Consider the following 25,130-nt stretch of genomic DNA (forward strand, 5'->3'; position numbering starts at 1 on the left):
CGGTGATTTTAACACCCTAAACGTCATGAACATTTTAGCAAACCACACCTTAAAACAGCTTGTCCGCGAGCCTACTAGGGGTAATAATGTTTTAGACTTAGTGATATTAAACCTAGCTTCTTATTATAACAAGCCTGTTGTAAGCGCGCACTTAGGGTCTTCTGACCACCGTTCAGTTTACTGGGTACCCAATTCCAACACTCTGACGGCTAAGAAAAAGGTAGTTAAAATGCGTCGCTTTCCAGTGTCGGCACTCAACGCCTTTGGGAGATGGGTTAGTGTACATAGCTGGTTTGCACACACGTGCGCAGCTGATTCCTTATCGGTGGACAGTCTAACATCGTCGTTTTCTGACGACCTCTGCAACGCGATCAACATCTACTTCCCGGCGAAGAGTGTCAAACTACATCCGACTGACAAACCCTGGATGTTTGCTGAAATTAAATCATTAATCCTGGAGCGGCAGCGCGCATATCATTCTGGGTCTAACGATAGATGGCGACTCCTCAGGAATAAAATGCGCATAGCAATCTGTAAGCGCAAGAAGGAATTCTTCGCCCGCAAGGTGATGAGTCTCAAAACCTCAGACCCTAGAAGCTGGTGGAGCCTGGTGAGCAAGCTTGCTGGCAAATCTTCTACCGATTCCGAGTTATGCTATCCTGACGAACATGGCAACATTATCTCAGGTAAAACCCTTGCCACTCGTCTGAACAGCTATTTCATATCTATTACATCTGACATCCAGTCACTTGACACCCCCGCCCTTCCTGCTTTCTTTCTATCGCCGGACCAACCACCAACTATTACCACCTCAGCTGTATGTCGTAAGCTACTTGGTCTTAGTGCCTACAAAGCCTCAGGGCCGGATGGCATTCCTGCGCGCCTCCACAAAAAATTTGCACCTGAGCTTGCTGAACCAGTAACTGTGATCTTCAATCGCTCAGTGTCATCTGGCGTGTTTCCAGAACGGTGGAAAGACTCTCACCTAACACCCGTCCCAAAGGTCAAACCAGTTACGGGTGACGGGGACTTGCGACCTATCGCCTAGACTCCAGTGCTCTCTAAGGTGCTTGAAGATTTCTTTGTCGAGTGGCTGATAGATGACGTTAAACATCATATTGATCCTCCACAGTTTGGCAGCCTTAAAGGTACTTCTACAACCTACTGCCTATTGGACTTGCTGCACAATTGGCTGTCGTCCCTTGACTGCCCTGGCAAGTTCCTCCGTGTGTGCTTTCTGGACTTTAGCAAAGTATTTGATCACATTGACCATACCATCTTGGTGACCAAGCTAATCCATCTAGGTGTTAGAGGCTGGTTGATTAGTTGGATTTGTAGCTTCCTCAGTGGCCGCCGCCAGGCCGTTAAGCTCTTAGACTCCATCTCAGAGTGGATGCCCGTACATGCCGTGTCCCCCAGGGCACAAAATTGGGTCCAATCCTTTTTCTGATAATGATCAACGACCTGGCTACCCACTCCCCCCTCCGCTCGAGCCACTGGAAGTACGTCGATGACATAACAATATCCGAGGTTTCCAGTTTGGGGGAGGTGTCATCTTTACAGAACGACATCGACCGCATTTCACAATGGGCCCAGCAGAACAACATGAATCTCAACATGTAGTGTTTGCCAAAGCAACCTTTTTTCCGAGTTGGTTTTATCGTCCACACACCAATTAAAAGCATTCCGATATCACTCAGTTTGATTGAAAAATGTCAAAACAGATCAAAGATATCAGTTTTCTTACCATGGCGTTCAGGGCACACACAAAATTAAACTTCTCACGTACTCCTCCAATGTTCAAAGAGCCTTTGAAGTGGAATTCTCGTTGAAAAGTAAGCGTGAGTCAGAGAGAGAAAAGAGAGCTCGACAATCGACATTTAATGCACGTCATAACTCTACTTGATAATATAAACATATTCAGGCCCACAAACGCGGGTAAACCGGGAGGCCGGCAACCGTGGTAGAATTCAGTCTCTTTACTATTGTAATTGATGCTTTCATGAACGACAACGAATAAATACAATATCGGCAAGGAAAAAAAGAGGAGAAACTTACCGAATTGGCTCTGCTTTACAACAAAGCGAAGTGAAGACTATTCAACACAGTGACTATGCCATGTGATGGTTTCGCGGCAGTCTTCACATTCGATGACATCATGCCCCCAGCAGATCGCTGTTCCATTTGCGCTTTGTATTTTTGGTGGTTTCGGCGCGATAGCCTTGTCGGCCGTCACCACAAAAATACAAAGATGTCAAATAGATAAGTAAATACAAAGATGGTTTAAGGGCATGGCCTTCACGTCACGTCGCCTTCTTGATCTGTTGTGACGTTTTTCAATCAAAGTGATATCGGAATGCTTTAATTGCAAACACTTTATTCGGTAAACCAATTAATGCATGTAATGCTAAGCAATTTAATATTGAGCTAGAGCGTCTGATGTTCTGCAAAACTATTCGACGTAACGCTACACCGTTTGTGTGTACGCTGTACCATTCGACATTACGCTGAGCCATTTCACGCAACGCTACACCGTTTGTGCGTACGCTGTGCTATTCGACATTACCCTGAGCCATTTCAAGCAACGCTACACCGTTTGGTTTATGCACTGAGCTATTCGACATTGCGCTGAGCCATTTGACGCAACGCTACACCGTTTGTGTACTGTATTGCAAATGAGTGCTAAGCTATTCGCAATCGAGCTAGTCCATTTCACAATTTCATGTTCCAACTCGCAACTAGACCGGTTATCATTTGGCTAAACTATTCATGTGTAGGGTGTTCTGTTTCGTGAAGGAACACTAAACCGTCTATAATTTGGCCATGCCATTCCTTTATTAGCTATGCTATCCTGCAGCCGATCCTTAGACCAGCTTTGTATTTGCTGATCTATTTGACATCCCTGTATTTTTGGTGGTGACGGCCGCCCATGGAATTCTCCACATGCTTGAGGTAGGTATCCTTTCACCGCTGCTTCAGGGATTTTTTTTTTACTTTGTTTACCAGAAAATCTTAAAAATGCTTCTAGACACTTAAACAGCCGCACACAAGAGCAAGCATATATTTAAAAAACTGGTCATATCATCAGCGAATGGAGTTAAATTCTTATTCCTCCTTATTCCTTCCATACTGTTATCTGTAATATAACGCGCGGGAATTTTCAGGCCCAAGATAAAAAACCAAAGGTGACTGAGAGAGGATCACGACGAATCCTACGCTCTGTACAAGAGAGAAATTGTGCTGAAACCGTTATTCATGGTACAACTTGATATATCTGTTCAAAAGGTTCTTATCCACTGCATAAAATACGATCCAAAGTTAAATTTTTCTTAAACTCTGAATAGAAAATCATGGGCAACAGAATCATATGCTTTTTCAAAATCAATGAAAACCGAGATTCCAGAGATTTTTTCCACTTCCAAACTATCCCGGGTGGTCCACACTGCATCAAATTAACACAGATCTTCACTTTACAAATGCAATTTGATTGTAATGAATAACAGAGAAACGGGTCGAGCCTCTTAGCAAGGCTTTTAAAACTATTCTCACATCGACATTTGTTGGTGAGAAAGGGCACCAATAATCACTAATACTCGTTTCTGAGAAGAAAAGAGTTGATCATGAACATGGGACAGTGTAAAGATTCTATGGAGTGATTTTCCAAAAGATACCAAAAGCCAGGGTAAGTAAAATTCAGAGGTTGGGCCATCATTTCCTGGTGTTTTGTTTTCCTTGAACGATTCAACTCGATTGAGTTTCTTTTATATAAAAACTTTGTTTGGTATTGTTTACTCCATCAAGAAAGTTCATAGAATCACCAAAAGTAAGTGAATTTTCCTTGCAAAGTTTAGAATAGGAGTTTTCGATTTCCGTCAGTATTTCAATTGGTGTTGTGCTCTGACCATTTTCATTAACAAATATGTTCCTAATGCAGCTTTTCTAGTTTTTGTTATTTGCTAGGTTCAGAAAATGTGATACGCAAAAGTATAAATCCAGACATGCTGGATCATACTGTGAAACAAAAGTATGAGCGATTAAGTTTTTTTTATATATACTGCTACAAAACGGAGAGAGTAACTGCAGCAATTTGCTCTTAATTCTTTTCACCATTTGCTTAAAAAAATATGAACAACAACGGCCAGTCCAAATCATTCCGCCTACTTTCCACACTAAACTATTCATAAAAGCTCGCTAAATGTTGCTGAGTCAGACCTAGCTAGAGAAAATCGCTTGGACTTAGATATTTACAATTACTGAAAAAATTGTTTATGTTTTTTGGAAATTTGAAACTCACTAGTTATTAATATTGCTTGATATAACGTACACATGATATTATTGAAAGTCTCTTCCGTAAAATTGCCTGGGTTTGCATTTCCCTGCCGTTTAAAAACTCATTCCTAGTTTACCAGCATCTTTAGTTCCACCAGCGAATCATACTCTTCAAACAGCTCTTTTTTCAAAAATATCCTGGTCAGTCAAGACTTTTATTTTCTTGGGAGTTTGTACGCCATCAAAGAATTACTATGCAAGACAATTTTTTACTGAACCATTCATTCAGGCAACTTTCCACCTACGTCAGCTTTTAGCTTCAGGCTAAACCTAGACAGAAAGACCAAGATTGATGAGTTTAACGCATTCTACAATATTTACTATTGCAAATTATGAAGATCCACACCTCTCCACGGAAAAAAAACCTATTTAAGCCCATATATTCCAAGAAATATAAAGTAAGAGAGAGAACCAACGTGGAGCCTTTAATTCCCATGAGTGACCAAAACATAATTCCTCCTTACAATTCATGCAAAAAAGTACACCCGCTTTCTTTTTTCCCTTTTGCTTGCGTGGAAGTCCATTAAATCAACTCTACCATTACGCAAGTGGTAAATGCTTAGGTCAAACCTCCCTTTTGAATCTTAATTACCTCTGTTTTCTAAAAAGCAATAAAGACAGGTATACCTCTGATCTATTTCCACGGAGAAAATTGTGTTGGTATAAGAACCTTAGAAAACGCTTTTTTTTCAAAGGGAAGACAGTCACGAACTAAAAAGAGAAAAATCATGCACAGCTCTTTAATAATAAATTCCAAACACAATTAAATGTCAACCTGTCTGTTACTTCCATGGAGAGAACTCAGTTGGAACAAGAACTTTGTTATATCCTTTCGCTAAAAAGGAAGAGCAGTCTCGTACTAAGAAAAAAGAAAAGTAAGAAATTTTTATTTATTCACGTCACTCATGATGCTTTCCTTTTAATTAGCTAACATTGCTTCAAATACCTACAAACTATGTCAATAGTTTCCTTATCAATTTCTTCATTCAGTTTCTTCATTCAGATGTCCATGTCAAGGAATTAAGGAAATTGATTTTAAAACTCTCAAGACTCTTTGCCAAGGGAAAATGTCTAGATTCCTCACAAAGTGGTTTCCACTTCAAGACGCTTTTTTGGAGTTTTTCTTTGCCTTAGGTGTTGAGGAATTGGATAGTTGTAGCAACTTTCTTTGACTTAAAAATCATATGAAGGTTTGGCTAAACACCCACCATTAACTTACAGAAACAAAATTATTTGACAACATGTTGGCCTTACTTGCTTCAACCCATTCCTCAAGTCCTTGCGCATCCTTACGAATCTTAGTACGATCATCAAGGCTTTGGTAGGGCCACAACATGACAACTGAACAGTCAAAACAAAAAGCAAAACAAAACAGGTTGAGACTAAAAAAAAAACGAAATCAGCTCCAAGATTGCTGTGGCAAACTAGTTTAAAATGGCTTCAAGCTTTATGTTATTGTGATAAGGAATGATAAATTCTGACAGTACCTCTGTTTATAGGACCAAATTCTGTAAACCAGACACCAACAGGTTCAGAGAGCTTGCATCTCTCAAAAAATCCCTGAATGAACCTGTGTTCCCACTGCTCTTTTTTTCCAAGGATTAAATCATACATGCGTAGTTCATAAACACCTAAAACTAACGTAAAATTGTATTTCATTTATTTCATGAAACAGAAACTGTGAAGGTAACATTACCAAGTTTTTCAATGTTCATCTCAGATCAATTATTAAATAAACAGAGATAAAAGTTACTCCATTAGGTTGAGCAATCACAATATTCTATAGAGTCACATTTAGTTAATGATCATGACATTTCAACAGCTTCACTAAAGGTCTTCAATAAGCACACAGGTCTATTGATTACACATTGCCATGTATAGCATCCTCGGTACAGAACCACTATGGTTGACATTTAAATTAACAACATTATTTTAATAGTATAATTGCACCTACCAAGAGATAATTAAAAATGTAAAAATAAGAAAGAAACTATATATAAAATAACTATACTGATAAGTATAATAATAGTAATAATAACAGTAATAATAACAGTAATAATAGTAATAATAAATAACTATATCTATAATTTTTGACAAGGAGCCCACCCACTGAGGCAATTTTCAGTGGGGCCTTCAAAAATTCATGATCAATTTATTTGCCATCTTTTCTATTAAATTTTAACTATCTTTTTCACCCTTTCATTCCCAAGATCTCATTAGTAATTCTCCTTAATGTCTGTCATACAATTATTATAAAGTGAGTTTGGAGAATTGTGTAATGGATCAACTACTGATCCCCTTCTTGATATTTTTATTGTCATCACTTGTCTGCTGGGCATTGGATTGATAATGTAAGGAGAAGCTCTGTTTTGGTCACTCGCGAGAGTTGAAGGGTCAACTACTATTTCTTGCACTATTTTCACTTTTCCACCCTGTTTTTTTTTTCAACAAAAAATGATCCATTTATGATTATGGTTACCACAGCAACTTATTTCAGTTGTAAAATAACATAATACATCACTCACCCCCTATTGAAAGTGGTGGTTTCACATCAAACCAAGGGAAAGGATTCATCACCAGGTTATCCTAAAAACCAAATGAAAAAAAACATTTGATATACTGTTCATATGCCATCAGGCAGATTTCCTTTTAAGTATATATTCTGTAAAAAGGAAGGTTACTCAAAAATCTGTCAACCCTACAAGCAGAGAGTTATTTGAAAAAGTTATTTTATGAAAAAAATAAAATGTCTCTCAAAATTATTTCAGATAATGAGGGTTGTACCTGCTTAACCAACATCTTTAGTATTTTCTTTCTGTAGTTATTGACCCAGGTTTCATCTTGCAAAAGAGATTTTTGTGCCTCCATCTTCTCTGTGTAGCTGTCTAAGAAATAATATTCAGTTAGCTAAATATCATACCATATCATGAGAATCCTCACAGTAAAGTAATTTTAAGTTGAGTGTAGAAAGTAAAACAGGGTTGCATTTAATTTGGTTTTTCCCTAAAACACTAACTGAGAGGTATAGATTCTTTATATCACCATATCAGTTGAAGAGGCTTGAGATCTTGCTGGCCACTTTTAGTATTTGCATTTTTAAAATTGGCCATTGTCATCAATTTTGGTAAAGCAATTGATTGATTTTCCTGGATATATTTGTCTGAGTTGCTCAGCTTTCATCAGTCTGTTGGAATGTGAGTGGTCATAGAGTATAAAATTATGTAATCACTCGCTTACTAGCTCAGCAAGGTCCTCTCATGGGAGTATAGTGCTGTAAATCTTAAGAAGCTCAAGCCCCTTGTCTTTCTTAAGTGATGGATATCTCCTATTGATCTCTATAGTCTCCTTAACCTTCCTCTTAATGCATGGTGTTGTCCTCCATCATTGTAACTTTCAATTTTGATAAAGTTTTAAGACACTCAGTAAGAAGGGACACTGGATGTCATTTTTAGGATGGCTCCTAGGGGATCATCAACATCATTGCAAGGAACTGAAAAATTATCTGGACAGGCATTCATGGAAATGAGAGAAGAAGCATGGCACATTTAAGAATAACAAAGGGAAATTTAGAAGCAATCCAAATACAAAACTATGTTCATTGCAACCCTTGCAACTAGAGACAAGCGATTTGTGACTAACTAAAATTACCATATTCCCAAATGTGTGTGACCTCATTTAGCCCACCAATATCACTTGTCCAGTAGCCATTCAATTTTGAATTACTGTCAGCCTTTAGATGTATGTAATCATATGTTAACTGCATGAACTCAGCTGCAATACAAAGAAAAAAGTCACTTATAGAGAAGATATTTTTGATATCTGTCTTATCTCAAAAACCAGCCACTCTTTGGTAAACTTTAAATCAAAAACAGTAAATGAAAGGGAAGGAGTTTCACCACTTGACATGGCAACACAATAAAACTTTAGATATATCCATAGCAATGAAGCCTTAAAAAGCTGATGCATAGGAGGGCCAGTACTCCATTACACACAGTCAAGTCCATTGTAAAAGCATGTGTCCCACTCAACTGTGACCAAGAGAGTATATAGACCTATTTGCATTTTCTACGCCAGATGAATGATACAGAAAGCGTTGTAATCAAACACATCATTCACTGAAGCTGAATTTTCAGGTGAATTCACAACTTCTTGACCTCGTGGTAACTGCAAATCAAATGCATATTTCTGAAGGCTGGTGTGAGAATAGCTAAAGATTATACAGGTAATTTTTGGTCCGACAATGGGTCTGAATTAGGATAATTGGGGCTGCACACGCCCACCTAAAATTCCTAAGAGAAACCTTCCCTCTTTCATCTGGGGAATCAAAACACTTCTACAAATATGGTAACAGCTAATAGAAGAGGATTGATTGTAGGTTGATTTTACCTGGCGTCACAGAAGTTTTATACTTTGTGGGTCAGATTTGAAAGGAATGTATTATAGATATCAAAGTACCATTCCCAAAATCAGAGGAAAACCCTTAAGTGCTACCTTCACAAAAGGTCAAACTTTGTCCATTAATTCCAATGCCTCTATATTTCCCAGGGTCACCCTTCAAGAATATTGCTCATGACGAATTACTTCTTTCCTTACCAAAAGCTTTAGGTTTCACGTAGTACGTGCGCATCTCGTAAATCTTCGGTGATCCTGTAGCCTGACCTGAGATAGGTGAAGTGGATAGCTTTTGACTGTGGAGCCATGTCCCAACAGCGACTTGACGACCTACAGTTTGGCGTAAGCCACACAAACCACGCAAACCTATTCCAATAACAGCAGCCATAATAGGTTCCAGAGTTCTAACTGAGTTTAAAAAAAGCAAAAAATAACCATCTAACCAACGAGAAATAAATTTATTAAAACCCTCAGCCAATGTCAGCGGTGATATTTGCTAGGACGCGGGCTCACGGGTTTCGCTGAAAAGGATTGGGCACAATTTATATAGTGAAAGTTTACCAACATTTTTCATGCCGGTCTTTCGAAGTATTTTGTTTATAAAATGGCTTTGGTTTCTGATCCTGAGACGCAGAAGGCCATTGAAAATGAACTAGAAATTGTGAAGAAGACACTGAGCGAAAAAGTGGAGGGATCTGAGATTATTTCTTGTCATCCGGTTGCTGTCAATGTTCGAATCACGTAAGAGAATGTTCCTTTTTTACGGTCACAAAAATTCATTGGGAATAAAAGATGGGGTCTCTAGGGTACTTAGGGTTCAATTGGGGAGTTGCCCAGTTAATACGAGCTCTTACTTGTCTGTCCATCAGGAGAACGAAATTCAAGAATGTAATCGTCCTGCTTCAATTTCCTGAGCAATATCCCAACAATGGCATTCTAGTAGAACTGAAAAGCAAAACTTTGCCCCCAAGGCTGTTGTCTAAAATGATGGAACTTTGTGATCAGGAGGCTAAGAAATTCTTGGGTAAGCCTCAGGTAAGTGGTGTTGTCTCCAGCCAGCATTAAGTTTTGGAAGATTATCACACGAGTGTTTGGAAGATTATCACACGAGTGTTTGGAAGATTATCACACGAGTGTTTGGAACCTTGATCTTACCAACATTGTATATGTAGTATTAAGTCACTTTCCTGGTTTTTGTTGAAATTTTAATTTAAATTTTTGGGGAAGGGATATTTAGTTAGACATATTTTACATTAAAGGAAAAATAGAATTCCTTCCAATAATTCAGAACAAACCATAAATATTCAATTTTTTCAAACATTAGCTGCAATCAGTAAGAAGCATGGTCAACAGGATAAAGGGAATCAAATTATCATCAAATGCTTACAGCTGTAGATGATAACTTCAGTAAAAATGTGTTTGTTTCCTTTTTTATGCGTGATAGGAAAATATTTGCATGTCTGCAAGCTGTTTGTGTGTTTAAAGAAGAGCTGCATGTCAAGTGCTTTGTCCCTCACTATTGCTTTGCATGCAAAAATTAAATTGTTTTCTTGATACTGGAGTTTGAGATCTTAAAAAAGTTCTTTGAGCGTCTCACTCCTCAATTCTCAATTGCTTCGACTATCGAGGATCAAGTATCGAGTGAACACTGTAAACTTACATTTGAGCAGTACTGAATATGCAAGGTGAAAACATTTGCTATCATTTCATACACAAATGTTTCAGAAATCCTATAATAAATAAATTTACATTGCAGAGACACAACAGACCAAAACAAGAGGAAAATGTGCCATGAGCTGTTAAATAGAAGCCACCACAGGGTTTATTAGAGCATGCTTTAAGGGCCTTTTAAATATGACAGGGGAGGAAATTTATGAGAAGGGAGCTTATCAGACAGAATAGGCTACGATTAACAACTCATTAATGTCTTTGGCTGTAGATATTATTTATTGTAGAGCAAAATTTCTTTCAGGTTATCCCTATGCTTATATTTGTGAGGAGATTTCTTGATGAGAATCCTTTGATTGCATGCTCTGATGAGCTGCAGTATATCAAGTCAAAGTTACTATCAGATAGTGACGAACTGAAAATAAAACAGAAAGCTGGAGTGCTCAACATACATATAAATCAAGACAAGTAAGTAGCATTTCTCCTTTGAGGCAATTTTAAGGCACACATAGCAAACCAGTCAAACAAGTTTTTTTTACAGTGCAAATTAACCAACTATCCAAATATCACAGAAAATTTGTACTGAATTAATGTGAAATATGTATTTATACTCCACTTAGTGTATTTGGATTTTAACTGCAAATATTCTACAGTAGTGTTTTGTTAAAATTATTTACCCCTAGATATTATCTGGATGTGAAGATAACTGTTCCTGATGACTATCACACTTCTGCTATAAAGTATGTGGAATGTTTCAGTTTGAATAAATTAGCCTCTTGCTGGAATATGTGTATCATTGAGAAGTGAGTCTTACCTTTGTCTTCAATGAGATGGGTCAATTATTGTCAGACTGGGCTCCAGATATAGTCAATATCCAGGTTCATGCTAGCCTAGTTCATGCCCTAAACTTAAAAACCTCCCTGCATATGTTTGAAACAAAGAAACAAGTCTTAGAGTAACTTTGTTGGAAATTTTGGGGTAAACACATAGCCCCTCTGCCCATTAAAAACCAGGCAAATCATTTTCTCATGATTTTTTTTACAGGATAGACCTGAAAGATTCAAACTTTCCTGAGAATTTGGTCAGAGTATTTATTGGTCAAGCTGTTGACATAGCAAGAACATGTGTTGAGGCACCATTGCGACGTAAACCAAAGTATGTTAAGCCTGACTTAAAAGCTGAATTATTAAGCTTTTAATTGTAGAAGATATTGTTTCTTCACAAACTCTCTAAACTTCACTTGGGTACTTATTCTAAGATCTTTCTTTTCAAGAAAGATCTTGGAATTTTCAGACCCATTTGTTGTCGGTCAGACCTATTTTCCAATAGGCATGACTTTTATATAAATTTAAGGAACATATACATGTATCTGGTGATGAAAAGTAAAACATTAGTGATGGTAACTTTTCTATTTCCAGAGATCCACCATTTGAACCAAAGCCATCATTGAAGCTAGTGTGTGATTTCCTAGTTGATCAGTGCGCCAGACCATGTCCTAAGGAGAGATGCCCTATATGTCAAAAAAAAGCTCTCCCTGAAGAACCAAAGGTAATCTCAAGATAGGAAGATGTGCACTCTTCAAACTCCAAACTGCATCACTCACATGCATGAAGCACCATGAAGATGAATGAATTTTTTTCAGAGAGCTTATGTAGCCCCTTATTTAAGGCTGGCAATACTTGATTTCCTGAAGAGTATTACATATTCAAACTTCATTTGCAAGGAATGTTTACATAATTTTCTTTGAAAGTTCTCCTTCTAAAGATCCACTTTATAGGGAGTGAGATCTATATTGTTTTCCAGGGGAAATGTAACTAACATGTATTTCAAAAGAGTTATTTTACATTTTCACCTGTTGGTGTGAGTGCAGTGCTTATTCCAGGTTGCCTCTTGCTGATGGTAAAGATCTGTATCCTTGTGTTATAATAATTAAGCAAAGCATTCTTACTCTTCACAGGAAGCTGTTACAGAACCCACAGATCATCAGTATGTTGAGCGTGTTTACTGCAATCATCTATTTCATTATGGATGTCTGGACAAATACATGAAAACACCTCCTTTTCAAGGTAGGATACCCCTTGTTTGACAAACTTTTAAGAGAAGTAAAGTCATTATTTGACAGCCTACAGTACTGCAGGATTTCTGCACTAGGGAAAAGTAGGCAGGGCTATTTGATTTAGGATCTCAGCACAACTCTAGCAAACAATTCATGAGAAAAGATTTAGAAGAAATTAAAATGAAAACAGCTGCTCTGATAATAATTATTATTTTGATAATAATTATTGTTTTGTTTGACTTAAAGTAATGATTGATTTTGACATTTTTTTAAGAAGTTCATTAAAACTTGGAAGGGAAACACAGCACATGTTTTTATCCTCTCAAAGAGATGTTGCAGAGTAGTTTTTCATTGCCAATCCCGCCCCATCAACTAAAAGAACACTTTCTTAGTATCAAATTCAATATATTTTCAAATTCACTTCACTCTCTTTTAATATTCACTTGTTTTTCATGATCGTTCACTAATTTTTTTTACAGGAGGAAAGAAATGTCCAGCATGTAAACAAGTCATTTATCATGATCGTTGGAAAGTAACACCGAAACTTGCAGAAGAAAGATGGGCACATCACGAAGCCAAAAAAAGAGAACTCTCTGAAGTCGTGGACTTCCTAGGAGACTGCCTTTGACAAAAATTACTGCAATTCTACATGACAAATGCTGAGCAAAATTGTTCCAAGATAACTCAGTGCGGTTCCTCAAGAATGGTCACGGTCGATCAACTTACAGATACATGTAGAATACGTTAAACCGGTTTCTTCAAAACCCGGTTGACACTAATGGTGGAATGAGCCTATGAAAATGTTTGCGCAGCTATGTCTATCTTACTTCGAACAAACAAACGCGACCCATAAGCACTATTCTAGTAAGACAACAGAAGCTCAGCTAGGTCAGGTGTTAAGATAGGAATACAGTATCAGCGGATCTCAGTTATTCTGAAGGTTCAAAAGAATGGGCTATTATATAACGAAATAAGACTACAGTCCTACATGTCCAATAGTAAGCATACAGTATAACCAAGTCTCCCACAACACTAATTCGTTTGAAAAGAATCCCTCTCAGTCCCAAACCGAAAGGACTCAAAATGTCTTTGGACAGACAGGCGCTTTAGTTTTTCTCTCACCTATGCACGCTACTGGGCTTCCGTTTGGTAACGACTTGATGCTCTTTCACCTATCGTCCTCTCTAAAACGCCGATATGCAGATGAAAGCGGCTGTTTTCACTTGTCCACACAAAAAATGGAGCGTCTCTCGCAGTTGGCTGTCTTGTCTCGTTCTGTTACTGACCGATACAGGACTTGACGAATGACTTAATGCCGAAAATTTCTCATCCTACACGGAGATGCAACTATTAACGGTGTGCGACAGGAATCTTTCCCTCTTCAACGTAGGCCCGTTTCTCGAAAGTCACGGTCACTTCACAGAGCCGGAGTCGTATTTTAAAATCTAAATTTGAAGTAATAGTGGTGCATATCTTAGCTCACAAACCAGTCTCCTAGGTTTTGTTTCCATATAGTTTTATTTCTTAAAAAAGTTTCAAGACTCTCAAGATCCTAATCCCTAATGTCAACATGGAAAACAGCAAAGAGCTTTTCGGGACCAGTAACAATTGGGACTTTCGAGAAACGGGCTCCGGATATGTCTACATTATTGCGTAAAGAACTTATGCAGTTTTGCCTGAACTTTTAAGCTTCGTTAAATCTGCTCTTCAATCTTTCGCAGCGTGAATCTGATACATCATTGTTGAAGTGAAACCGATGTATCTGTATGAGCCAGCTAGGTGTAAAAATTGAAATCTAGTCTAAAGTGCTGTTAATTCGCGAAGGAAGCATAGTATAATGAATTGAATTACCTTGGACTGGATAAAGTGCGATGAAAGTATTTTACAACAAAAATAAATTACTATACAACTTGGAACTCTTTCTCATTTATATATTGAGTTATGGTTGATTATACGCGAAAGCATTTAAACGCCCTTTGGTTGACAGAAACTTTAGCAAAGTGTACGAAACACACGATGACTGGTTGACCAGCCCGAAAAGCGTGTGCTGTAAAGTACTCAGTTATAATTTTAGCAATTTTTTTTTCTTATCAAGCATTTAGGAAATATTTGAATTCAAAGTCCAAGGTTAATCGGGTTCAGCTATCTCGATGAGTTTTCTGATTGTGCCTTTTTGTGCCTAAGTTCCATCTGTGAACATGTCCTCTTCGGGCTATTTACCTTACCTTGGACGCACACTAAGTTCTTGTTTTGGCTTTGGCAGTCAAAGAGTCATTGTTTGAACGGAAGCATTGCGTAGGTTGATGTTCATTTGTGTACCACAGAGTTCATAGTCGGTTGGTCTGATTTAAAGAGAGAGAGTCAACCAGAATTACGAAGAGTGGTCGAAGAAAAGCGAGAGAAGTGAATTTGCTGTAAGTAGAATTTTATCTAAGAAAAAAGATTAAAGAAGACTGATGAAGGACAGGTTGAGAGTCCTTGGTGCCTTTCGCTAAGCATGATTCGTTCTGCAGCTAATTTACCAACCATTGCGACGCAACATAGTTAACCCCCCCCCCCACCCCTTAGTACGTTGCGTCGCAGTTGCGGGGGAAATTAGCTGATGCAATTCAACTTACAGAAAATTCCCTTCTCTTGAAACACTCTGAGTCTAATTGACTGATGGACTCTGTTAAAAGACAAACTTAACATCGAACACGAATTTTCTGTATATGTGTTTTAAACTCATTTAAGTGTTAGAAAGTGAGCGGAAATAATATATTATCGAAAGCCATTCAGCAAATATAGAACTTTACGAGTAGAGAAATCGTTATCTTTTCTCTCTGTGAGGTTTATACTCTCCTATCGTGAATTTGACTTGTGGACAGATGATCAGTTTCTACGGTAACCAGAATTTGAAGTAGAATATTTCGATAATCTTGCGATAAGCTATATTCCAATCATGTTAATTAGGATGATCTGGAGGAATATAAATCGCTCTGATAAAAGTCAGGCCGGTCTATATTAATATATTTTCGATTCCCTTTAGGCTCGTTTTTAGGTTTATTCTATGTCGAATTCCCGATCAGGAAAACAACTTTTAATTTTTAATTTAATGCGTTCAGGACCTCTTTCTTTTTAGCTGTCTGAGACTTACACCTTAAATCAAAGCTATAACAAAATTCTCGAACGTGATTTGTTATCACCAGCTCGATTTGAGCACTGATAGGACAGTGTACGCGTCATGCTTGTAATTGGACAGTGTAATAGGACAGTTAAAGGATCAGTTGACACGTTATACCTGTGTAAGTGGACAGAACGTGCGCACGCTGTTGTCTCTTATTTCGCCGAGTTAACTGTTGTTTTTTTCTTATGAAAACGTATACCTAATGCTTAGTTTCTTTCTCAATTTTTGTCATAGTTTTGATTAATTGGTAACAGGACTTCGTTTCGTCCAATTCTGACTGTAGTCATACTCGTGATTAACAAATCGGACTCCCGCTTAGCGGTCGTCCGATTTTGTTAATCACGAGTATGATTACAGACCGTATTGGACTCCACTCGGTCCTGTTACCATTATTTACTCCACATATTTTTAAATCACTAGTGGTCCCTGTAATCTGATTGGCTGGAATTGATGTGATTTATTCATGAATCGCACGATTTTTTGCTTTAAATCGCATCTTTTTCCCAGCCAATGAGGAGGCTACACTAAAAACAAGACGACCAATCAGATTTCAAGGCTTGTTTAAAGTAACCGATCAGATTGCAGAAAAATGAAAGACAAAGAGTATTATGTGGCAAATTTTACAACTTTTGTTTCCAAAAGTCTTACTTTTTTCTCTTCAAAAAATGGATAAATTTAATTTCTGACCCGCTCAGTACTGCATCAATAAAATGTTTGAACTGACCAAGTCCTGTATTTGGGCGATTTCAAAATGGATGTAATAAAGTGGTAATTGAACCTCGTGTCGTGCAATTTTGGTCTGAAATCATACTTGTGATTTCACGCTTATGATTTCAGCCCAAATTGCACTCCACTCAGTTCAATTACCATTATTTATCATAACCATTACAATTTCCTTAAATGTGATTGGTGCATTAGCTGCTTTATTTTTCACTTATCATTCTTTACAGTTGTAATCGGACAGTGTAATCGGACAGTGTAATCGGACAGTTGGCTGTAATCGGATAGTTGAAGCAGTCAATCACACTAAGTCCACTCGACTTAATCGACCAATCACAGAACCGATCACAATAACCATAGCAACAACCACTTATCCAGATAAAAAAAGGAGAATTTCCAAAATGGAGGATTTTTAATTTTAGACATTGTTTTCATCGGAGATGTATGTGATAAATGCATTGGCTTTTTCGAAAATTATAGAGGTTATGATTAATTGGTAACGGGACTTCGTGTCGTCCAATTCTGTATGTAATCACACTTGTGATTGACAAATTGTTAAAATTGTTAATCGCTCGTATGATACAGACCGAAGTGGACTCCACTCAGTCCTATTACCATTATTAATCCTCCGCACTGAATTTGTGACCAGATAACTCATACGAACAGCACGTAGCTCGTTTAATTTAGGGGTGGTATTTGATAAGCCCTTTTTTCGAATTATCTGTTAATTCTGTTGTTACGTAACGGTCTTCAAAGGCTATTTTCTCGGTAGATATCTTTTTAAATAAGATTCAAATTCCGTCAATAAGTTCACTATAATTTTTGTATCGCCAATCCTGTTTTGTTTTACCAAAACTTAACTGAGAATGTAAGAAATTTAAGGTGGAAAGTCATTATGTAAAGAGTCAGTATTTCGAAGGAAAGTACTTAGTATTCAGAATCCGTTTCAAGTGATTCGCTAGTTCAGTGCGGAACGGTGACGACGGTAAAAGATTGACAGCTCAGTAAGTGTCATATCTTTAAGCTGATGACCAACATTTTTCTATAGAGCAGAGCTAGATCCCAGTAAGTAAGTAGAGTAAAGTTATAAGAAGTAAAGAAAGTTTATCAACGACAGCAGTTCACATATAGGATTTTCATGTATTCACAATCATGGTTTCATAACTTCACGGGCTTATTAGGAACTAACATAATGACAAGCTCCCAGTTGGCTTGTTAGCTCCGAGTTGGTAGAGCACTGCACTGGTATCACAGAGATCATGGGTTCAAATCCCGTACAAGCCTGAATTTGTTTCAGGCCTTATTTTCACTACTGTTTAAGTAGTGTTAATTACTGCGAAGACCGCCTACATATTCATTTCTTAAACCGCAGTTCACATGTATGATTTTCATATATTCACAGTCGCACACAGAGTTTATTTTATTTGTTTTTTTTTCAGCAACGGCTGTTACATCGGTATTATCCAAGATTCTAATTTTTAAGCTTACTAATCAGTAGAACATTAAAGTGCGCAAACGTAAACCTTATAAAGGCTTTGAGTGTTTTTACCACATAGTACCTCCATGCATTATTTTTTTGTAGATCAAGGAATGTCTCTAAGTTTGGGCACTGAATTTGCTTTTCGTTTTCTTGTTTTTTATCTCCATATTTACCCTTTTTTTACACAACTAAAAAAAAATTGACTCTCTGATTGTCCTAAAATAAATCTGTAAATGTGGCAATCTCTCAGATTTATAGAAGCTTCGCATATAATTTCCACTACCGACCTCAAAGTCCTTGTTGCAGCATTGAGGTTTATTCTACCATATTACACCAAGTGCATGCGTAATAAGAAAAGTTGCAGGTAGTCAGTTACAACTTTTGAAACAAGCAAATGCTATTTACTTTTTCCTGAAAAAGGTAGCATACCGCTAGGTATGCGCAAATTTGTCGATGTGGCTATGTGCTACACCTTTAGAGGTCACATTTTCAGATATATGAATTCAAGTTCTAATGTATACTTAGAAAGATTACGTGAAAATATATCTTGGTTTTAAATGTTTCTATACAAAGTCAAGAAAACATGCTATGAGATCATAATATACGCCATTAATAGTTATTAACACTAAGCTCGTGTCTTTTTGCACTTGGTAAAACAATTTGTCTTGGTGCAAGAACAACAAGGTTTTCGTGCAGTGGATTTAGATCATTACGCTAAATTCTATTATACAATACTGTCTCCAGCCCGTTCCAGACCTTTAAGTCGATGAAGATGCGTGGGAACAGCGGTTGTCACGGAAAAATTTTCTCAATTATCTCCGCTGATCATGAGCCCACCAAAACAATTTTGTTTCTTCACTGCGTTTTTATGTACTATGTCAAAGTAGGATAAGCCCGTTTTTACCCATTTTATGTCTCTCTTTGATTTTACCAGTTAATGTTATCAATTCATTGCCGTAGTTGCTTGAGTATGATTTGGTCCCATCTCGGTCTCTGGAGATACCTGATAACCTTTGTTACACCCCAAGAGCCTTTTAAACTCCTTCCTGTATTCTTTGTTTGTAAAACAATAGATAAACGGATTCACGCAAGAGTTGATAAACACAAGAATATTAAACCCTTTATGTACAGGACTACCAATTTTAGTGATCCCGAAAGGACTGAGAACGTAAATGGTTTGTGAGGGGAAAACACAGATTGTCAAAGCGGCCGCTGTTAAGGCACACATGCGCAGAAGCAATCTCTGTCGCCTTCGTTTGTTCACATTTTCTACGCTTTCCCCAGGGGATGATGGGAGATTTATCATAATATGGGCAAATGTGAGCCATGTCAACAAACAAGGAATGTAAAATGCCACAAAACTGTAAGTGATAATAAAGGCTCGAGTGCCGTACTTGCCGTAAGGCGCTTTCTTCGAAACACACTTATTACCTACGAGACATGTTTCAAAAAGCTTATTCATGGAAAGAACACACGTCACAATAAACATGATAAAAACAGATATGATGATACGTTTTCTGTTAAACTGATTCCTGTATCTGATTGGCCTGAACACGCAATACCATCGTTCAACAGCCAGATAGACCACAAGAAGTATGGAAACTTTTCCCATTGCGAACAGCAGATATCTGTTGGCGAGCAGGCGGCAAAAAATCTCACCACGTAGTCCGAGAGGGACTGGGTAGTCAGACTTGGATATGGCATATCCGGGAGTAGCCACGAGGAACACTCCTAAACGGTTTACGAATTGAAATTAGAGTGATGTGGAGAATGATGATTACAGGTTAGGGAGTAGCTACAAAAGCGGAGTTAAATCAAATCGTGTAAATGGATCGTCCAAGTGAGAGTAACCCTGAAAAGCACTGTTGAAGACTTAAAATTAAACTTATTGATGACCTCCACTCAAGTTGACCAGACCTTTAACAGGCACCGACAATACTACTTTCCGAGTGACTACCCTTACCGAAAGGTTACACGACTTGATTGAGAGATAGATTGTCGCAAACATGGATTTTAACCCTTGTTTTATGACTTTCTTTGTATTTTCCCAGGAAGCGAGGAACTCTGGCAACTAAGCGCACTTTTCATTCCAGCGGAAATACTCAGTCAACAGATAGAAAATCGCGGCTCCAAATTCTATGCATAACCTGCAATGATTTGGTTTGCTTGAATTTCTTGTTTTCTATGAAAATGAATCAAGTGTCTGCTTAACCTACCAACCATCAAGCCTGGGTGTGATTCGCACTTCTGCATTCGAAAAATCCGATCTCACGCCCAGTTACGCCAGGCAACTGGTTTCTCAAGCCCAGCAGCAAAATTCGTGTAGTCACAGCCTGAACTTACACATTTTTGAAAAACATGTGGCGTAAAATAAAACTCGAATCATTCTGACAGAGGAAAAGGTCCCTTCCAATGATCTTAAATTATCTAAAACCTTCAGTTGTGGAATTGATTACATGCTTTTGCCAACCCTACAGGACACCTTGCAAAGTATTTGGAGTGCTCTCCTGAATCTTCGGAGCATCTTCCAGAATATCAGAGCGTCTCCTAGAATATTCTAACGTCTCCGGAAGTGATCGGGTTTTCACGAAAAATCTAGCACTCTGAGGATGAGAATGTCACGCTTTTGACTTAAAAAGTTGGGCAGGGATTGGCAGGTGCGTAGTCTAAATTTGAGTAAGCTTCATGGATTAACCCACGATCTTATTGTCAATTCTCCCCTCTAGCTGTTACAGATTTCCTTGTGAATTAGTTATGAGAATTTGGTGTTAGATGAGGATAACAAAAATCTACCTAATAAGTGTCAGTATTCTCATCACCTGTTTGCTGGATAATTAAGAGATATTACAGGGAGAAGTTTCATGTTAGTCTCTTTTGGGAGTTAAAAGAAAGCGCAACTTGATAAAACATACAGAGCTGGCTAATGAAACTCACCAGTTAGCATGTCTACGACTGCTAAACTGAACAGTAGAATATTATGGGCCTTCCGTAGCATGGACCGTTTTCTAAGAAGCACAATGCAAAATAACGAATTGGAAGTAAAGGAAACAACAGCGATAACCCAGAAAATCACGTTCAGAGTGGTGTCCTGGCTCTTTGGAGGCGGTGCTGTGGAAGGGACGGTCGCTGTTGGAGGACACGTGGTGTTATCGTCCATAATGTTTCTCTCAGTTGTAGATGTAATGAACCTATAGGAGATGTTCGAAAAGTTCTATTTAGATTGTTTAGCTTAAAGAGTTAGTAATGAGGAGACAGCAGGTATTTTTATTTCTGAGAATTATTACACTCATTCAGTCCGCTCGATAACTGCACTCACTGTTTGACGAAAAGCAACCCTGTTCGGTGGTCAATTTTCATTTTTGTTCCTTATCCGAAAATGCAAATAATGACTGGAAGAGAACACTTCGTTCGATTTTTAAGTATTTCCGTATTTTTGGATCATGTTTTTCTTAGCTGCTTGAGATCTTGATTCAGACTGATCTGAAAAATTGGTCGCAATCCCTGACAAAGAATTGTTATAAGGATGTTTTCTTTCCCGAGGAGATTAAAACCGACAAACGATATCTATTTGAAAAGGTTTTTAAGATGCATTATATTATTTAAGCGTTTTGCTACTGAAAACTGTCAAGAAATCTAGAGGTAGCTATTACTGTTCTATTTTCAGTTTACAGCTATTTCAGATAATACTGAGAAGAAAACTGGCTTTTAGACTCGTTGTAAGTTAGTCGTAAGCTATACTATTTACTCGGGAGTGGCGTCTGTTTGTGGTACTTTAGACATAGCACACGCATAACTCATATCCAAACAGGTTGGATAAGTTCCTGAGACCAGCAGCGGGTGATGTTTCATGATTTTCTCATTTGGTTGAAACCAATGAGGAATAGCGCCATGGGAACAGTAAACATTAATTACCGATTTGTACTTTGCTTTCTTTGAACTTAAAACGACAAATCTCCCTCCTCTGAGATCGTAAAATTTGTTTAAAGAAAAATGTCATCAATCTTTAGCGCAATATGAGGAAACGAAAAACAAATATTGGCCCAGGCAAAGGCTATCACTTAGTAAAAGGGGAAAAAAATATTGTAATGGGACTGACAACTAAACACCAGTGAATAAACTTCTAGAAATTTCGATATCTGTCTATGTTTTATCTTCAGTGAAATTAAAGAAATAAAAAACGCAATAGATTACAGCCCCTTCTTTTTCATTTAAAACAAGTAGGTGATGTCAAGTGAAACAAAGGAGAACAGTCTTAACAGTGGCGCCAACTTGCCTGTTTTGCAGTAAAAATACTGTAACAGTGAAGGTAACTTCTGCTAACTCGAAAAGGCACAGATGATTGAGGATGATGATTTTTCAAAAGGATCAGCTGAACTCTTCTTCACCTCACTTTTAATGTTAATTTTTCCTTAGTCGCGCTAAGTTATTCCGTGGAAAATCACACCGATAGATGTAATTATGCACGTTATCAACTTTGGTGATGTGAGGGTGAAAGCATAACAAATGCACATCGTATGTAATTAAATATGACACGGCTCATGGACATTTAAGGCGTGTTACTTGTAGAATGGTAATAAATTAATTTACGCCACTACATGGTAACTGAGTATTCTTCATGCTAAAGTCTTGCCTTTTACGACTATTTTTTAATTTTGTAGTGACCAAACGGTTTCCTATCAGAATTCCTAACGCAGTCTCGAGATGGTCATCGATCGAAATTATCGTATGAAGGAAACTACAGAGAGACTACACGCCAGAGGGTTCGATGTCAATTTCTTTGCCTCAAAAAAAAAAAAAAATAAATAAAAAAATAAGGAACTTAGACTTTCAACATTAAATCAAATGCTACCACGTCTTGTGCAATATTTTGCGTTCACAATGTGATCTGCATTGAAATACGAGCAGCAGGTTGTCAACTAAGGTGCTCCGAAGGTTTAACGTGAATTTTAAAACATGTTTGCATAATATTTCCTGATCCAGCTGAGAAGCTGAGAAAAAATTTGCAAGAAAGGTTCAGACTTGTTTTCCTTATTATTGTGCAATATGATGCATTTCCGATTAAATTTGAGTGGGAAAGTCATTTAACAGGTGGCAGTTAGCACGTATGGTGCTAAGAAAGCATCTAGCTTTTAGAATTTCATTTTTCTTATTTGCAAGAACTTTTCCAATATCGTGATATGCACTAAGATCAAATCAGGCTCACGAACGTATAAATGACAGAAATAAACACCTGTCTCTTTATCGAAGTAAAACTGTTATTCTTTTAGATTGTAATAATATTTTTGACATCCATCTTAGAAGATCCAGCTTAGAAGCTGAGAGCTCACAAAAAAATCTTTTAACTCTTTGCTTAAATATTCGTCTTCTGAGCATGTGGCACCAGCGCCAAGTTATATTCTCTTGATAACATCACCGGCTTCATTAAGCTTAGTTAAAATAAATGGGGAAAAAACCATTTCGACAATTTGAATTTGTCATCTGAAATTTCATTATTTGCTCATATTCTTTTTTTCATTTGTATTACTTACAAAAAAGTATTTCTCTTCTTAACCAATAGTACTGTCGCAGAAAAATTCCATGGTCCTTGAACCCGATTTCCCTGCATGTAAAAATATTGATATGGGTAGAGGCTATAAATGAAAGATCTGAATGAAAGATCTGAAATGTGGTTAGACCAGTTCATGAGAGTGAAATGACAGTGAGCTGCGTTAAACTGAAATCTCTCTTAGCAATTTCAAGACCTTAGCGTTTTGAAGTTATCGTTTGCTTCGTTGTAGCTTCAGTGTAGGCAATGGTGTTTAGCTGCCCAACTATGCTTCTTGTATTTCTCCTGTCCTTATTCGCCCAAATTCTAAATTCTGCTATGTTTTTAAAATCAAAATTCGATAACTGAAATATGTGAAAAGACAAAAATTCAAAGCTCACCTCTCTGTTCTAAAACTAATTTAAGCCTTGAGCTTGTACCAAAAGGCGATAATGCCGAAGAAATCTCTCGGTCGACTCTTGATCGTCATGCAAAAGTTTTACTTTTGTATTGTTTCTAGCAACATTTAAACACCTGCCCGGCGTGCGCAACAAATAAGTTTTCTTTTCAATTGACTTAATGAAAATTTTGGCTAAGCAAAACTATAGATGGCCCCTAAAGATTCTGTAAACTCGTGTCATACTCAAGTGAGGATAAATACAACAATGTCACACTGTTCGCCACTAATTAAGCCGGGTTTGCAGGGAAATTTGTCGGAGTAGATTAAGACAAGTTTCGTCAAATCATTTCTTTGGAAGAGGTTTATGACCGAGGTGTCAAAACTTTCAAGTTGATAGCTGGATTTTCGCTGATTACACGTTATGTCGACTTAAAATAGCTAAGGGACACCCCGCAATGACCGTGAGGTTTGCGCTGAAACATTAACTTAAGGCTATAAATATACTTTCCTCACGTGATGTGATTTTAGCTAAGCGTGGGAGAAAATGGAAAAGAACACGAAAGGAATAAGCAAAATGATCTTTCCGATGCCAAATATTTAAATCATTCACTGAACTTTGTCTAGTGCTAAAACGAAATGTCACATTATACCCTGTAATTTGACAACACGTTACAATCATTATAACAATACCTCAGTAATTTGCGCCTCGGGTGATGATCTCCCTACGAAAAACATCACAAACAACAACAAAAATAATAATAAAAAAATTAGGACACAATTTTAACCTCATAAAATAAACCTTTAGGACTCTTAAGTACAAAGCTAGGAAAGTGTAAATTATGATAGGAAAAAAAAAGAAAAAAACCCAGAACATTGTCATAAGTTGGTAGAAATAAAATTACCTAATGAATCGCATTTTAATCAATATTACAAATATCTCTGTGGATGAGGTTCAAAAATTCATTTCACGTAATTTCATGAGATCGATGACTTGTTTTCTTCGGTTATTACGAAACCGTTTAACGGGAGAACTTGTTATGCTAAGTAAGAGATAAAAAAGACGTTTTCTTCTAGTAAAATTTGAATTACAACACATCCACTTAGTGCCCCGCAGGGCGCAATACTTTGCTTAAAAAAAGTGTATAACGGTAAAACGAAAAAAGAAGTGGAAGTAATTCTAACCCCGGGAGATAACGGATTTGGAAATTGATAATTTTTGAACCGGCCGAATAAGAGTAATACACAATAAAAAAATAAAGTAAAAACTAAAAAAATAAAATGTTAAGATATGCTTAATCGCAGCTTGGTTGTACCCGATTCTCTTTAATAGGTTCCTCCTGCCACCAAAATGGCTACTTCACCTCCCAAATAAGAACTTCGTTATCAAGTGTTTAA

At 37.5% G+C, this 25,130-nt stretch overlaps 4 protein-coding genes across 8 annotated transcripts; 2 read left to right on the forward strand and 2 right to left on the reverse strand.

Moving 5' to 3' along the window:
* Positions 1–25: 25 nt before the first annotated feature.
* On the forward strand, positions 26–1,048 carry LOC136276894 (uncharacterized). The gene has a single exon (XM_066161090.1). The coding sequence runs from the start codon at positions 26–28 to the stop codon at positions 1,046–1,048; it is 1,023 nt and encodes a 340-aa protein (XP_066017187.1).
* A 1,873-nt stretch (positions 1,049–2,921) lies between these two features.
* LOC131781212 (protein NipSnap homolog) lies at positions 2,922–9,201 on the reverse strand. 4 transcript variants are annotated; one of them, XM_066165487.1, is made up of 8 exons: positions 8,923–9,201; positions 7,978–8,100; positions 7,114–7,214; positions 6,855–6,915; positions 5,817–5,966; positions 5,584–5,670; positions 4,957–5,040; positions 2,922–4,599 (listed from the first exon to the last, which is right to left on the reverse strand). In XM_066165487.1, exons 1-7 carry the CDS (start codon positions 9,107–9,109, stop codon positions 4,964–4,966), a joined length of 786 nt encoding a protein of 261 aa, XP_066021584.1. In that variant the 5' UTR covers positions 9,110–9,201; the 3' UTR covers positions 2,922–4,599; positions 4,957–4,963. The 4 variants fall into 4 exon arrangements, with proteins under 4 accessions (XP_066021584.1, XP_066021581.1, XP_058953843.2 ...); XM_066165484.1 differs by lacking the exon at positions 4,957–5,040 and adding an exon at positions 5,105–5,188; XM_059097860.2 differs by having other exon boundaries at positions 2,926–4,599; positions 5,817–5,960.
* Positions 9,202–9,264: 63 nt separating this feature from the next.
* On the forward strand, positions 9,265–14,352 carry LOC131781196 (uncharacterized). 2 transcript variants are annotated; one of them, XM_059097838.2, is made up of 8 exons: positions 9,265–9,462; positions 9,591–9,756; positions 10,694–10,857; positions 11,073–11,129; positions 11,434–11,544; positions 11,808–11,937; positions 12,347–12,455; positions 12,925–14,352. In XM_059097838.2, exons 1-8 carry the CDS (start codon positions 9,326–9,328, stop codon positions 13,071–13,073), a joined length of 1,023 nt encoding a protein of 340 aa, XP_058953821.2. In that variant the 5' UTR covers positions 9,265–9,325; the 3' UTR covers positions 13,074–14,352. The 2 variants fall into 2 exon arrangements, with proteins under 2 accessions (XP_058953821.2, XP_058953822.2); XM_059097839.2 differs by lacking the exon at positions 11,073–11,129.
* A 3,448-nt stretch (positions 14,353–17,800) lies between these two features.
* Positions 17,801–23,817, reverse strand: LOC131781216 (allatostatin-A receptor-like). Its single transcript, XM_059097866.2, has 3 exons — positions 23,737–23,817; positions 20,746–20,999; positions 17,801–19,542 (listed from the first exon to the last, which is right to left on the reverse strand). The coding sequence occupies exons 2-3, from the start codon at positions 20,966–20,968 to the stop codon at positions 18,755–18,757; spliced, it is 1,011 nt and encodes a 336-aa protein (XP_058953849.2). The 5' UTR covers positions 20,969–20,999; positions 23,737–23,817; the 3' UTR covers positions 17,801–18,754.
* Between the last annotated feature and the right edge of the window lie 1,313 nt (positions 23,818–25,130).

Source organism: Pocillopora verrucosa, chromosome 1 (assembly GCF_036669915.1).
Source record: "Pocillopora verrucosa isolate sample1 chromosome 1, ASM3666991v2, whole genome shotgun sequence".
NCBI classification, from domain to species: Eukaryota; Metazoa; Cnidaria; class Anthozoa; order Scleractinia; family Pocilloporidae; genus Pocillopora; species Pocillopora verrucosa.